The sequence below is a fragment of the Argiope bruennichi genome, chromosome 5, assembly GCF_947563725.1.
Source record: "Argiope bruennichi chromosome 5, qqArgBrue1.1, whole genome shotgun sequence".
NCBI classification, from domain to species: Eukaryota; Metazoa; Arthropoda; class Arachnida; order Araneae; family Araneidae; genus Argiope; species Argiope bruennichi.
This window is the reverse complement of record NC_079155.1, coordinates 40,187,615-40,204,678: the sequence shown is the minus strand read 5'-3', so window position 1 is coordinate 40,204,678 and position 17,064 is coordinate 40,187,615. Positions and strand designations below refer to the sequence as shown.

General features: G+C 27.2%; 1 protein-coding gene across 1 annotated transcript in view; it reads left to right on the top strand.

Moving 5' to 3' along the window:
• The first annotated feature begins 1,370 nt into the window (after positions 1 to 1,370).
• The window catches only part of LOC129968149 (prodigiosin synthesizing transferase PigC-like), a 55,216-nt gene continuing 39,522 nt past the window's right edge, over positions 1,371 to 17,064 (top strand). Inside the window, exons 1-14 of the mRNA XM_056081966.1 lie at positions 1,371 to 1,499; positions 2,822 to 3,006; positions 5,830 to 6,089; positions 6,174 to 6,233; positions 7,306 to 7,419; positions 8,477 to 8,592; positions 8,672 to 8,730; positions 9,382 to 9,434; positions 9,566 to 9,690; positions 10,685 to 10,823; positions 12,734 to 12,795; positions 15,313 to 15,425; positions 16,408 to 16,508; positions 16,588 to 16,626. Of these exons, the coding sequence (XP_055937941.1) occupies positions 1,457 to 1,499; positions 2,822 to 3,006; positions 5,830 to 6,089; positions 6,174 to 6,233; positions 7,306 to 7,419; positions 8,477 to 8,592; positions 8,672 to 8,730; positions 9,382 to 9,434; positions 9,566 to 9,690; positions 10,685 to 10,823; positions 12,734 to 12,795; positions 15,313 to 15,425; positions 16,408 to 16,508; positions 16,588 to 16,626 (1,469 nt within the window). The 5' untranslated portion in view covers positions 1,371 to 1,456. The remainder of the gene's footprint in view (positions 1,500 to 2,821; positions 3,007 to 5,829; positions 6,090 to 6,173; positions 6,234 to 7,305; positions 7,420 to 8,476; positions 8,593 to 8,671; positions 8,731 to 9,381; positions 9,435 to 9,565; positions 9,691 to 10,684; positions 10,824 to 12,733; positions 12,796 to 15,312; positions 15,426 to 16,407; positions 16,509 to 16,587; positions 16,627 to 17,064) is intronic.

The window sequence follows — 17,064 nt, the reverse complement described above, 5'->3', positions numbered from 1 at the left end:
TATTAGTTTTTGAATTCAAATTTTGATTTTATTTCACTTGTATCTGTATACTATCAGAAAATGATTTTTACATATTTTCAGTCTATTGTACATTATCCCATATCTATTTAAAATGATTTGAAAAATCAAGAAAATTTTTGCCTTTCTAGCCACATGCCATCCGTATGATTTTGCCAGTTTTTATTTCTCATGAAAACTTAGAGTCATAGATATGTCATTAAAGATTATATATTCCTCTGTGCGTTAATCCATTTACATTTTCCAGAGAAATATCACAAAATACTGTAGCATTGTGGTACTTTATGTACTCTTTATGGTGGAAAAATATGACAGAATCCACATACCCTTGCATTGTATCAATTTTACTAATTTATATTTCATTTAGAAGCCCATGATGCCAAATGCTTCGTAAATAATCAACTCCTTCACCCGTTTTCCATTTTTGAGAATTAGCAATATGTAACTTTGGCACAGCCCCCAGCTTCAGTAACCAGCCGGATTTTGCCAATTTCGCGCACATTGTATGCATAACTAACTAATCAAAATATTCTATATTTATTGCTTAAGTATAAATTAAAATAGTACTAGATAAGATCTAGATGATTAAAATTGGCTGGCATTGTTAAATCAATATCTTTAATAAGACGAATGAACAGCTGGTCGCCGAAGGCGGCTTATTACTTTAATATTATTAATATTATCCAGTTATATATTCAAAATTGTACTTTCATGCTTGTATTTAATGATGTTCTTAAATAATTTGATAACAACAGACTGATAACAAAAATGATAAATTGGTATTTTGTTGAATCATGTTCATAAAAACTTATTATCAAAATTGCTATAGAATTCCTTATTATCAATGTTATTTCAATGAAGCTACTAATTAATTCTCAAAAATACAATCCATGTATTGTTTCGATATATAAAATAATGATGTAATCAATACTCTAATTCACCAAATGTATTAAATATATGCCGAATTTCTTAGCTGGAAATACAAGATTATTATTACTTTTTTACATTTATTTAGTTGCATGAACAATTTTTTTGTGAACAGTTAAAAAATATCCATAAACCGAATGCAATTCCATTTTTAAATGTTTTTGATTGGATTATTCCGATGGAATATTGTAGGTTTAACGATAACTTATTCATCAAATAGAATATATCAGAAGAAAATAATCTTTTCCCAGAACTCACTTTCCTTCATTCAAAAAATTATTTCATAATCGATTAAATGATATAATCGAAATAACTCTTCCTATTCTATTTTATCAGTGGATCATGATAGCTGTTATGACGACAGAAGTTTACTTGATAATGTTTACTCGAAAGCGTTTTTATGTCGAAGACGATAATTTTGTTGAAGGTTATCCGTTTCAGATGATATTATAGTACTCTTTTCATTCACAACCATTTGCATGCTTTTCTGTTATCTGCATTTCATGGAACGATGGCTGTTTCGACGATACTCAATCTCTTTACGGCTCCTTTGGGTATGTACGAGGATTTTCTGTTATGATTTGTTAGAATACTAATGCATTCATCAATTTAATGGTATTATAATTATTTTATCGGATTTAAGATACTTTTTTTTTCGAAAATATAAATATCGATTATCTATACTCTAGAGTTTTTACTGAAATCGATACACTGGGATTAATTGACCAGGCGTCAAAACAATCAAAACTATTAAATGGGTGTTGCCAATTGAATACTATAAAAGCAATGTAAATTATTCAAATGGGTCTGAGCGATTGTGTTTAATGATTGTTAATGACTACATAAATCTTTAACAACAAAATTATTGTTGTTCCTTTGCAGGGTCTTTATCCGTGGTTAAATTATAAACATCAAATTACTTTGAACCGCCTAAACACCAATATAGGGACATCCACGAATATATAATAAAAGAAACTTTTGAAATTTTAACTTCGATTAATTTTATCATGGGAGGTCTATTATATATAAGGAAGAAGTGATGAGAGACGTCAGTCTACATCTCGACAGAGCAGAAGAGAGCGAAATTTTCTCTTCAGTGACTTTTACAATGAGATTTTGATAGGAATTTCTTTGATACGTGTCGATGTAGTATAGGGAAACTTAGGTATCTTTAAAAGAATGTTGCAAACATTAAGGATTTTTATCCCTTCAGGTTAGAACCTGCTGATTTCAGCAGTTTTATAAAACGCGTGTGAAATTAATTAAATAAATCAAAGTAGAATTGGGTAAGAACATAAGAGACCATTTTGGAATGAAATTAATGCAGGCTAAATTAAGCTAAAAATTAGAAACTTAATTCGGATTTAAATTAAATTAAGATATATCATTACATTGCTGAAACATTAACCTCGGAGTTCCGCGGGCTTTTAAATTTCCTTCGGTAACAAAAAGCTGAGGTTTCCGCATTCCTCCTTAAACTATATACACTTTCTTTTTCTGAACTTGATGGAAAAAATTGAAACCCTTTAACTACTCAATTTGCCGTTCTACTTCCACCATGGCATGGACCAAGAATCCTTAACAAAAGCTAAAAATTGGTTTGTGTATATTTATAGGTTTCTGAAAATTATAAGCTATAAAAAACTTCTAACTCATACTCAGTTCAATCTAACTCATACGATGTAAATATTTTATATCATTTAAAGCCTTGTTTTTCACTGGGAATATATGTATATATTTTTTAAGAAATAAGCTATTACGTTATAATTAGAGTGTTTTAGATGCTTAGTTTACATTCTATAAATGAAATATTATTTAATTATCTTCCCTTTAATTCCCCATTATGTAATTCTTTCACTCACTCCTTTTCTTATAGAGTTTATCTATTGGTTGAAATGGGCTGCATCCTATATTGCGATACGTGCGTACAATGCATTCAAGTGCAAAAGGTTTGCTCTGTATGATCTCGACGCACTCGGCGATCCGGTCAAATTGGGGTTCCTGGTACCAAATATAGAAAAAGAATTAGAATCACCATTTCCGGAATCTCATTTGCAAGAAGTTGGTATTTATTCATAAAATTCAAAAAATATTTGGTATCCATATTTTTGCCAGTTATCGGTTACTTACAATACAGATTTTATTTAAAGTTGCTAATGGAATTTTGAATTTTCTATTGGTTATGAAATTATAAATTCTATTGCTAATGAAATTATAAATTTTTTCCAGCTGTAAAATTCTATCAATAATTACTAATTAATAGTTGGAAGTCAACTGGTATTTTATCCTGTCAAAAGTTAGTTTTTCTTTAATACGATTTTTCAAGCATTAATCTTCTCTCTATATTAAAAAATATCATTGAATTTTGTTATATTTTTATAGAACATTTCAGACTAGGCTTATTTTACGTGTAGGTAAATGTGTGATATGATTTTCTACAGAATTTATTCAACTTTAATTGCGGGATATCCACTACTTTGTGGTATAAAAATCATAAAAAAATGATTTTGAAGTCTCTATTATTTGTTTCATTATTTCTCAATGTTTTTATAGCTGGTAGTTAACAGATGAACTGCGCTAACGAACCTTGTTATAAAAGGCTGAACTGATTTAAATTATATAGCAAGTTTTAATTTTTGGACTACTTTATGTACGAAAGGATTGAATGTATTTCAATATTTTTTTAGCCATAAAAATATTACGTTAAAATTTATTTGAAATATTATAAGCAATGCAACTACAAAACAGCTTAAATTAAGCATGTATTAGGAACAATATGTTCTTTAACATCATTAATGAGTATCTGTCAAACATTTAATCTTTTCTTACTGAATATTTTTACATGTGTATAAGGTTATACTTTTCAGCCATTTATACCACAATTCCTCTTGTTCCTTAAAAAAAATATTAAATCGGGTTAATATTGTAATATAATCTAAAAATAGATTATTTAAAAAAAAGGAATATTTCCCATATAATTCAGTTCAATTTTTAAAAAAAAATTATGAATTCAGACGAAAAGCGAAATGTGTGAAATGCTTGCTTATTCGCAATGAATATTGAAATCGTTATCTTGAAAAGTAGAAGTATTTTTTATTAATAAAAGTTTAAACGAATTTCGCGTCACATTTAATTTCATAATCTTTATAAAAACGTAAATGTTGTAGAATTAAAAAATGTATCTGAAAAAAAGAGAAATAATTTATTTATGTTCTATTTTAATGCGCATGAAACAAATTGAAATTTTAGAATATTTATTTATTTTTCCATTTTTTTTTTACCAAAAAAATCAAAAAGTTATCAATGAATTTTGATGAATTTTTTTTACAGAATTAGATTGATATAATACAATTACCATATAAATTTCAAAACAATATCTCAAAAATTGAGAAATGTTGGTTTCAACGTCCATTGTATCCTTAAGAAGTAAACTATTTCTTATTTATCTGCTTTTGACATTTTTTTATTAATCAGTCTTTGATGCGAGTAAATAAATAGGTTGTAACTATCACTAAATATTACAATTGTGTGATTTAGATTTTTGCCGTCATCTTTTAATTACAGTTCAATCCCAAGTAACCGAAATAAACGGGGAAGTAGTCTTTACGGATAACGGCTTTTTTCGGTTAAGCCATGAACATGAATTATTTTTTTTTGTATCTAATTACAGTGTATAATTCGGAAGTGTTTTAAGTGTAAAATAAATTCAAAACTTTCTTAATAGTCTAAAGAACTCGACTTTCTACAGTCGCGTTCTTTATTAAAATTAAAATTACTTTTTTGTGATTATAGTTAGTATATCTATGTAGTAATAATTTACAGCGTATGAATTAATCATTCCAAAACTCAAAATTAATGTTTATTTGTTACTTGCATGTCTTCCAGTTTTTTGACCAACAATGTCCTACCATCGTTACATTTAGATGGATATCAACAAGCATTATTTTATGTCAATGTTCAACAAATCATAGGACAATCTACAATACGAAATGCGCGTAAACAACAATGCGTATTGTAGTTTCTGTGTTACTTTAATCCTCTTATTACTAAGATCATTCGAGTTCATGTACCTCATGTTATTGGAACAATTTCAAAGATCAAACAATTATCTAGTCTCCTCAAAAACTATAATAAACCGACCATGTTTGTAAGTGGTTTGATTACTGTGTTAGTTTAAATCTCTTATTCCTAAGATCAATCGAATTCATGCACCTCATGATACTGGAACAATTTGTTTCACTTTCAAAGATCAAAAAATTATCTATTCTCCACAAAAACTGTAATAGCAGATCATTTTTTAAATAGTTTGATTACAATGGAGGAGCCCATATAGCAGAGAGCTACAAAGAAGAAGTATGCTCGGATATCTTTCGAGAGTTCTCGGAAAACTTTCCAGTTCTTAAACCCATCTGGACGAGTGTCTGTAATGAACAAAGCACTCGTCATAGGTATTCAATCAATCACATTTAAATGAAAGGAGAAGAAAATTTCACAACGACATTCAGGCGTCTCGGGCATCCTTCGTATTTTCGTTGAAAAATTTGAAAGAATAATTGATAAAGTTTTAATTACAATATAAAGCAGGGATATAACTGTTACAACATCCATTTTTAAATTTCGCATTAGAAAAAGCAAGGAATTTAATTACTGAAATAAATCACTGAAAGATTTGACCAATAATATCAAATTGCCTTTCATTTCTGATCTAAGAAGTACTTCCGATAATCCGGATAATAGTGAATCTCAATTAATTTAACATGGGTTTTGTTCTGTCACATATAATTGTTTTTCATTTAAATCAAATTTTAAATACGCCTATCGATTCTGAATGAAATTTTCCAAACATTATCATTATTATTGTTACTTATTGAACTATATTTATAGGCAGCCGATGAAGTTGCATTTTACGGAGTGAATTCTCAATCGGAATGTCTTCTCGTACGTATTGCAAGAGGTTGCAACCAACAAGCAGACGCATGGATTTATCTGAAGTTGGCAAATGGCAAAACCTACTACTTGATGGAAACCAAAGGATTCCAACAATCATTTGAGGGAAACTCTCAAAGTTTCTCGTGTGGCAAATTACAAATGCACTATTTGTGCCCAATGAGAAAATGGAGGATATTTTATTGCGGAATGCTCAAGTAGGTGAAATTCATTAAAAAATATAAGTTCTTTTTATTCGGTTACAATTAGGTGACATAAAGGACTTCCACTTTCTTTTTCAGAGAAATATCTGACAATAATAAAAAGGTTGAAGAAGTAGTTTTTGCCAAGTTCGTATTTTTGTAAGTAATATTAGAATATTGGGTTGTTTCTATCATTGATGTTTAACAATGAGAATTGTTGCTACTTAACATAGCGCTATATTTATTATTTATATTGTTATTATAAAAATCAGTAAAATATAATTCACGGTTTACATTATCAGACATTCTAATAGCGGATATCCAAATAATCGCAGATTGTCAAATTAAACTATACATTTCCAAGATATTTTATATATATTTTAAAGTTAAAATTGCACATTATTGAAAATTTCTTTCGTGATTTATTATTGACGTTTATCTTAACCATTTATTTTAAAATTCATCAAACATGCTGATACTGTCTTAGCGCATGCAATTAAGATGAATGTGATAAAAAAATGCAATATTTAATGATTTTTGTCCATTTTTCCTTCAGATTCAGCCTCTTAAGACTATAATCAACCTCTTATTGGGATAGCACATTCTTTATTTTAAACATTTATTGTGTCTTAAGTAAAATCTATATATGATTGCAAAATGTAAATTGACTTTAGTTGTACAAATAAATAAATAATATCAGTAAAAATTGCAGAAACTTTGCAAAATTCCTTTTTTACATACTAGCTTATAAACTAATATTATTAGTTACATACTATCTGCATGTTAGCTTATTAGAATTATATTTGATCGAATAGCGTGGATATCCAATAATTTTTAAATACAGTTCTAAGCAAGAATAGGCGTAAAACAACAACTGCCCTTTTAATATTGTACAAATAATATTAATACTGTACCTTTTCTACATTATAACCGTTATTAGATGGCTGTTAAAAAATAAATTTCATCAAGTTTAACTCTTTCTTCTTTCTTTAAAAAAATCATTTTATATCGGCACATAAGTAAATTCTATTTATGATGATGTTAAAGCTTTTGAATTAATTTAAAAAAACGTATTAAAGACTAAATTTTTAGACGAGTGTGTGTGTTTGTGTGTTAGCACTCTACCGGCAAGATCTAAAATTGCAAAGAAGGAATCATTTAAAGATAAAACTATAAATCAATATATTTACATTCTTTTATTTTCTTATTTCATTGTATTTTTAATATGCAGATGGAAAGCAGCATCAGATGTTTATGACTGCACTTTAGATACAAATATCCATGGATTTGCAAGTGCCATGGCAAGATCCGATTGGAGAGTACCATTGGTGCCGCCTATCAAAAAGTAGTTTTATTTATTTATTTATTTGGATTATATTTTTCGTCATGTCACTGAATAGGATGAATCAGAAAAGCAAATAATTACCTTAATCACAGCAATTTATGAGAATACTGAAACTGAAGTGTTCTAAATTAGAAGGGGAAAAAACATTAAAATTCACTTTGAATAATGTTTAGTTTATACAAGTATTCAAGTGAAGTGTTCTTCGTACATATAAATACAATACTTTATGCTCATGCAATCAAAATGTGGGAAGAAAAATATAAGAAGACTGTAAATAAATACTATGAGGGAAAGTAGAAACAGTGAGGAAACAAATGCGTACTCATTAGATAATATGTCCTAATTGATGCATATTTTAGGCCACTACATCTATTACAAATATGTGCATATCATTTCTAGGTATTCATCATATATTAAAAACAATAAAAGATAAATACTAAGAGGAAGTTAGAGGGAGGTGATAAAAGAGTATCCATAATATATAGAAATCATTTGTTCAAATTCCTATGTTCAAAATGCTGGATATTTTGTGTCGTTACATCCATTATATGCCTACATGTTCATGCTATTTTTGAGCATCCACAGGATATCTCTACAAATAATAAAACAAATATATGTTGGCCCTCTTCTGCGATGCCGTTTGATTTACAGCTGACAAATTTGGCACATATGTATCTTGGTGGATAAAAATGCATATCTTGGTGCGATTTAAAAAAATGAATACAATTTTATTAATTAAAAATTAAGCTGAATTTTGGCTTTTCTTGCTACCACAATCGAAAACAAGATTGCAAAAAAAAATGAATTTTACACCGCTTCAAAATTTTTAGAAAAATCGTTTTTTAAATATTGTTAGTTTTATAGTCATGCAAATTTTTCTTTAATTTTGGAAAATTATGAAATTATTATTATATTTTTGATGAATTATCAATAGCCGATTACATTATTGCCCTGAAATTGAAATTCTTTTTAATTTATGCATGTTTTTCAATTTAATTGGTGCTCTAAATAGTTATGTCGAAATTCATGCATATTTTTATACTTACATATTTTTCAGTTTAGTTGATGCTCTGAATATTTATGGCCAAAGCGGTGTTATATCCGGAACAATTTCCATCAATGATGGATCAGATTATGAAATGTATTTATTTGGAGCAAAAATCCGGAGTCTTGGTGAGTTGTTATTCTAAATGCATTGTTAAAGCTTCAGTCACTTTGTAAGTACTTAAAACAAGACCATGTTCATTTACAGGAAAAAGTGCAAGCATAGCAGGTTGTAAATTCACATCAATTTTAGGAAGTACTCCCTCGGTAAGTTTATAAATTTTAAAACTTAATGTATTTCAGTGCAAATAAAAAAAAATTCTGAGATTATCTAAAAAAAGTGAATTGATTTTTTTATATTTATAGCATAGATTTTCATAGAAAATATTGAAGAAAGGTCTTACATTTTTACTAAACAAATCAATTCGAATTTAAATGTTTTAATTTTATTTCAGTAATTTTTGGTACAAAACAATCTCTAATACAATAACCAAGGCTAAGGTTTCCTCCAGACATTGAATGGTATAGCATCGTTAGAAAGGAGAGAAAACGAATTAAACATTAAAAAGAAGTGCAACCATATCTGAATTCAAATATCAATTTCGAAATCAAATTAAACTAGAAAGTTAAATCTTCAAGTTTCATACTTAAAAGCAGACGATAATTAAAAGTGACATAAAAGTAAAAAAAAAAAAAAATACAATTTAGATTACGAAAAATGCAAATAAATATGGCAAAAAATGTATTCAAACAATAAAAATTAACAAAGAATATTTTCAAAATTAGAGATAAGAATATAACTTTAACTGAAATTTAGTGAAAGATTTCATAACTCTTAAGCATATCAACTAATGCGAAATGTTAAAATATCAACTAATTTTATTCTATAAATAATGTATGCATTTTTATTTATTATAGAATGGCCTGAACTTTCATTTGTCAAATGTATCTTTACCGTATGCTTTCAAAAAGTAAGATATTTCAACTTATTTTTTTGGAATATTAAGAATTTAAGCAAGTAAAAACTTCGATTCGAAAGTTTCACTTCCAAATTTGATAAATTTATTAAAAATTATGATTTTTTTTATTTCTTTTGTATTAGTTTACCTTTCGGATTTGTTGTGGATCCAGATGGACTACTCGAGCCTCTGAAAGATCTAGATATCGCTATAAAACCAATCGCAGCTAAAGAACAGCAAAGCTCTTTTAAAGCAAGTTTCACAGCTGGTAAAAATTCCAATTATTGTGAAATAATGTTTGAGAATATCAATTCTGGTATGAAATTTCATTCAGAAATTTTGCGTTGGAGAACGGAGGTTAAAGGAAACTAGCGGTAATGTTCTGCCGCGATTTACTCTAAAATTTTCGCAAATACAAATTTATATAAAATGAGATATATTTTGTATATATCAGGTTATATGATGTTGGATATTGAGTATATATTTTTCATTTCTTCCAGTTGAAAGATTTAGTCAAAAATTAGTTTATTTATCATATAAAATATAAATTTGATTATCGCGGTCTTCTATGAATCGAAGCCTCGGTTAATAGATTTAGTAGAATTATTAAAAAAAATGATATACTGTGTTTATAAAGTAATTAAGAAATCATGTAATGTTTACTCAGATTCGGACATATAACGTATAATCTTTATTATCTCGGTCTTCTATCAAACCAAATCTCGTTTAATCGATTTCTTAATAAAGTCAATGTATGTTTTAATGCAGAGAATCAAAATTGATATTATAGAAAATTTTTATAATGGAACCTCCTGTAAAATGTCATTGAAAGATGACATGAGCAAGAGAGAAAGCACAAGTCCAGCATTAAAACTTAAATAAAGATGTGATCAAATTCCATACATTTCCATAGAAAAATGACACTATAAGTGCATTGAAAAGTATCATGTTAAGATAAAGAAAATATTCTTTAAGAACATTTTTAACTCTATAAAAAAAGAAACAGTCCGATATATATATATATATATATATATATATATATATATATATATATATATATATATATATATATATATATATATATATATATATATATATATATATATATATATATATATATATATATATATATATATATATATATATATATATATATATAAATGAATTATCAGAGATTTTTTTAGAGAGGGTTTGTAAATAAATACTGAATACGAAACATCCTTTTCAGTTCTAACCTGATGATATTTTTATGTTAATTTTAGGAGAACAGTATGAATTATCTGGAAGTATAGCAGAACCCATTGTTTTCTACAGTGGTCAAGGATGGAGTGGATTTCTTGAGTTGTCTTTCATAGAATTTAACGTTGGAGATAGAAAAGGATATGGTTTAATCATGTCTGGGTAAGATTAATACAAGTAAAATGTTATAATTATTTGTATGTGTTTATGCTATTCCAATTATAGTTACAAACACCCTTTTCCAAAAAAGGTGAGGAAAATGCCGAAATGTTTTTCTATAGTACAGAGCAATGAAGACAAAAAAACTTTTTCACGAAATTTGAAATAGATGAAAATAATATTCAATTTCAGGAAATGCAAAGTAAATAAATACACTCTTTAAGAAATTGGAACATGCGAGAAAACGCGGAGTAGTGTCTTAATGAACCTGTTCCAATATCATTTAAAAATTTCATACAAAATTGTTGGTAATCAAAATTTAAGTTTAAAAACATTATTAAAAATTAAATATTAAACTTGTTTAAGTTAAAATTGTTTGAACTCAAATATATTATGAATTAATAATTAAAATATTATTAATTATAAAATTATTAATTAAAATATTAATTATAACAATATTAATTAAAATATTAATTATAACAATATTAATTAAAATATTAATTATAACAATATTAATTAAAATATTAATAAAATTTAATATTAAATTTCCTTAAGATAAAATTTTTTGATAACGTTTAACTGTAGACAAAAAAATTACAGAACTAGAAAAAAAAGTCAAGTCTTGAAAAAAATAATTTCTGGAATATTCATATGTGATATGACATTTAAAATTCTGTTTATTACCTATTAAAATTACGAAAATAAATAAAAAGAAAATTAAATTATTACATATTTCTTATTATAAGAAAGTAATTATATAATAAAAAAAGAAAGTATTATCCATGAAAGTAATTATATAATAAAAAAAGAAAGTATTATCCATGAAAGTAATTATATAATAAAAAAGGCAGTATTTTCCATGTTTAAATTCAGAATGTTTTTGAAATTGTTTTAGTTACATTCAAATTAATAAATCTTATTTTAAGAAAAAAGAATTGCTTTAAAAACTTATAAAATTATGAAGTTTATGTATTTTAATAAAAATAACAGTTATTTGAGAGAATTAAAACACTAAAGTAATATTCTTTCGTCTCCCTTAATAAAACATTATTTCATGAATAAACTTATCTAATTTATAAAGCATTATCTAACTTAATAAAACATAATCTAACTAATTCACAAGAAATGCAACAAATATACAAAAGGAAATTGAATAGGATATTGGACATGCATTATCAAACGAATTTACACAACATCAGCTGTGCCTTTATTTCTTTGCTTCTGGTAGTGAGATGTTACTTTTTTTAAAGAACCATCTTCATTGTTTATATATAAACAACAGATGTAAATAATAATAAAAAAAAAATTCAAGGTCAAATTTTTTGGCTACAGCATTGTTTCTCCGCAATAACTTTATTCATTTATTTTATTCATTCAATAAAGCAGTTTTATTAATTTATTTTTCTAGAATGTCTAATTTTTGACAACTCATGTTCCTTGTAAGATGATATTTCATTTAAAGCATTTCTTTCCGTATATAAACGAAAAATATTAAAAAAAATTCTGAAGATAAATTTTTTTGTTATATCAGTATTTCTCTATAGTATTTTTATTCATACAATGGACTCTCATACACCGCAGGGAATACATTTCGCGAAATAGGAAATCCTGATATAAGACACATGCGTTATCGGACAAATTTATACAAGTTCAAGCCTTGCCTTTCTGAAATTTTTAACTGCGTAGGGTATTTGTGAGATTTAATATTTTTAAAACTGCTTATGCTAACTTTGCTATACAAAAAAAAAATATCAAAAATTATTATATTGTTAAATTTATTTTAATGAGAAACACGAGACTGCTTGTCATGATATATGAGAATTAGTAAAAGCTGTGTTATCGCATTATATGAATTCATGTTAAACGGGACCTGGTGCACTCATTATTCGAATATTCTTATTTTTTCTTTCTAGAGAAGTATACAACATACCTAAGAGAACAGGAAAATCTCTGAGTATTAGAGCATATCCGGAACGTAAGTATTGGAATTTAACTAATAAGATATTTTCTAAAATGTTTCTGTCCTTCAGAACTGGTATTTAATCACTATTGTTAAAACTTTTTAATCGTTTTTTGATATTACATTTCAATATTTTGAAAGATAATTTAATTTTCAAAATATTTACAATGCAATATTTTGGAAGGATAATTTACGCTTCAAAGCACTTCAAAATATTTTATTGTTTAAGCATTTGTGATAAGAAATCGAAGAACATTTTCTTATCAACTTATGTATATTTGTTTAAAGATCTTTCGGGAACTTTACAATATTAAAAAAGTTCAATGCGAATACACATATACTAGTTTGCCAAAACACGGGACTCCATTTCATTGTTTAAAAATGTTTTTGTTTCAGTCGCTTGCAAATATCAATGTAAATTTGTCCCATTTTGTTGTGTAACTGCAACACCATGTATTTTGATTTATTAAAATCTTATGTTTTACAATTTTGAACTCTGGAAATTTAAAAATGCTAGAAAATATTTTTAGTATAACTATTTAATTAGTTTAGTATAAAAATTTTAAAGAAGGCGTAAAACAATTTCAAAATAATATGAATCTAGTTGCTAATGATAATGTGATAACTACTGTGATAGTGAGGGAAAATCATAGAATCACATTAAGACACTTATTAAGAAGATTGAACATTTCGTTAGGTGTCGCTCACAAAAGACCTGCACATACCATGAGTTTGTGTGCAGTGAGTTGTGACTTCTGCACGAAAATCAACGTCACGTGTGTTCTTCATCTTCTTTAGCATTTTGATTTAGCACTAAGTAATTTTTTTCTTCTTCCCCCAAATTTGAAGAAATATCTCCAGGGAAAGTGATTCCCATTATTCGAGACAGTAGTAAAAGCTGCAGAGGCAATTTTGCATTTGAGGACTAGGAACAAGGGTCAAATATATGCGTTGTATATAACGAGGAGTATTTTAAGAAAAGAAAACACATTAAAATGTGACGGATAATCACAGATTATTATATTTTCATTAATTTACTAGGGGGCTTTGCCCCGTGATCGTTTTCACTTGGCAACCCGTTATACGATATTGTACGTTATGTTATACGATATACGATAATGTACGCTATGTTATACGGTATATGATACTGTTATACGATACTGTAAGTTATGTTATATGATATACGATACTATCTGTGATGTTCGTCAGTTCCAGTTAGTAAGTTTTTAAATTCCACTGACCATTCGTTCAATGCTGGAAGCTTAATCTTTTTAAGATGACAACATACATTTTTCGATCGTCTTACTTCTGATTCAAAAATCATACTCCCACAATGAGAACATTCTTTGATTATAATTTCAAGATCCAAATATTGAATCAATTTTTCATATTTCGCCGCTAACTTAGCAGCTTCACTATCAGCTTTTCTTTTCAAATTACTTGATTCTCGCTTGTTGTTTTTTTTTTTCGTATTTTTTTCTGATCTAATATCGCTGGAAACCCCATTACTACTTAAAAACCATTGCAGGGTAAGCACGTGTTTTGCTTAGATATTCCGACGATTGCTAACCATGAGATGAAAAAAATTCGTTACTTGAAAAAGGTAAACAAACTGAAAAGTTATACATTAGAGTTGCCACAAACTGTACGTTAAAAGTAGAATTAACAAATAATATTGGTTTAAACTCATTTTACAGTTAGTTTAGTGTTCATTAAAGCTTTACTTTTCCATTCTTTGTTACTACTTTACCGTCAAGTGTAGTAAAAAAAAATTATCATGACGTAATAATAATTTTCATTAAATATTTCAAATAATATTAGCAAAAGAAACCTCAAATGTTGTGAGTCAGGTGAACTGCTATCTAACAATCACAAAGCGAATAAAACACAATTTTTACATAGTTTTTTTATATATCATAGATAGATTACCGTTCTTTATTAAAAGCTTATATAATTTAGCACTGAGAAATTCATTAGATAATATTCGTATTCTGAAACTTATGATAATGAATCAAAATTTATGGCTTTAAAATAATAATTTAATTAAAAAAATATTGGAGATGGTGAAACGACAAATAAAAAGACACATGTATTGTGTTCGTTACAAAAAAAGGCTTAAGAAATATTTGTAAGTTTAAAAGTAACACTCATATATCTACAGAATTTCACAAATCAGGATTTACTTTGGTAATACAGATGACACAAAATATTCGAACAGATGACATAGACATATAGATGACACAAAATATTTACAGACTTGATGTTTTAAAATTATCTTAACAGATTACCTTATAGTTATATTAAATATATTGAAATTCAAATACGTTGGATCACTTAATACAACATTTTTTTAGAAATGTGCGTTTAATGTTATGAAGTATTTCTAGACAATTTACATACGTAGTTTGTTTTTATATAGTTTTAAAAATGAAATTCAAAATTTAATTAATTAATTAAATACTTGTTTTACAGTATTGCTTAGTGTTTCAAACTATATTTTAATTAATAATTAATTCCCCCCATATTCTATAGCTATACCCCTGACAGTACAATTCACTGATGAAGCTTGCCAATTTGGAGAAGTTTCTGGGGGGAAAGGCTCTTCCCTGGGGAAACTAACAGAGCTAAGCCAAGAAGACAAAACGGTATGTTTTTGATATAATTACAATAACGTAATTCAATTATTGTCGAAAAATATCAACTTTTTTAATGAACTGCTATCACTCATCCTGTATTGAACTTTTGTACCTTTTAGCATGACATGATATACCACTGTATCAATTTGAAATCCATGTCACTAACAAAACTCATAAAAATACCTTTGCTATTAATACACACATATTCCAGTTTTTGAATTAATGGGAAACTTTTTAATGAGCGATCGATATGGACAGTGGAAGGTAAAATGTCATCTTTTCTGACTTTTATATATCGTTTTGATAAACACAGATCTAAACACTAAGAGTGAAAGTAGTATCGTATCAGTCTGCACTCACTTATTATTATTATTCTGAAACTACCTGGAGGAACTGATTTAATAAGGTTTACGCTTAAATAACAACTTCTAAGTACGAAACGCAATCAAGAATATAAGAGTTAAAATTAAGAAATTAATTTAAAAGCTACACTAAAATAATCTATAATATATGACGTTGACATATAAAGTAATTCTTAGTGAATGATGGTATAATATCTTCGTTCTTGTTGAACCTTCATAATTTTTCTTATTTGAGTTTTGGATCTTTTATTTTGAGCTTTATTTTGGCACCAAATTGATCTCCTAATCTGAATTTAGTGAAATGAAAGGTTTTTGTTTCAGAGTAGACTGTAATTTTTAGTTGAAGTCCTTCTTGGCGATTCACTGAATTTGCATAAACTTTTATGACCACAAACACTTACATCCAATAAAAAATTACGAAATAAAAACAATCTTACATTGTTTCCCAGTCCTGAAATCCTATTCAATAAAAATTTTCATTTTTTTTTAAAAGAAGGCCAACTATATACAATAGATTCCTTAAATTAAATACTAATGTTTGTTTTTGTGGCAGTTGAAAGCAAACGGAAGTTCATGTCTCTCTGTTCCTTATCATGTTGAAATGAAATATTTGTATTTTCATTTCACAGTTTATTGTGCCCAAAGGTATCGTGGTTACTACAACTGCTTACAAGCAATTCTTGACATCGGAAATTCTGGAAGCCTCAAAATATTTGGAGAATGTAGTCTAGTAAGAAACATTTATTTGATATATAAATATAAGTAAAATAACGTTTTCGCAACATATTTAATTGGTTTTTTTATTCTAGTGGGAATGATAGTGGTGATATAAAAAATGCTTGCCAAAAGTGAGTATATAGCATTTTTATATTTATTCAGTTATATATTTATTGACTTACTGTGGATTTTTGAAGATGTTTTATGAAATCTTGACAATGAAAAATGTGGCTTTGTGTGTGGCTTAAAAATATATATTTAGCTTTCTTTGAAGAATATGATTCAATTTGCCTTTGTATTCGAAATATGCTATTTCGAATACTTAATTATTACTAACTTAACTTTCCATCTAACTCGTTAGACAATTTAGATAAGTTAAGAAACCGGCTTCTCAGTGAATCTTGACACTTTCTTGATAGATACAATACTGGTGTGGCGTCGTTATCTGCATTCCAATGATAAGTGAATACATTTACTTTTCTTAATAGAAGCTATATTATGCTCACTATAGTGCCTGGTATTCATTTTCTTGAGAACTTAGTCATTAAGACGACTTGATGGGTATGACG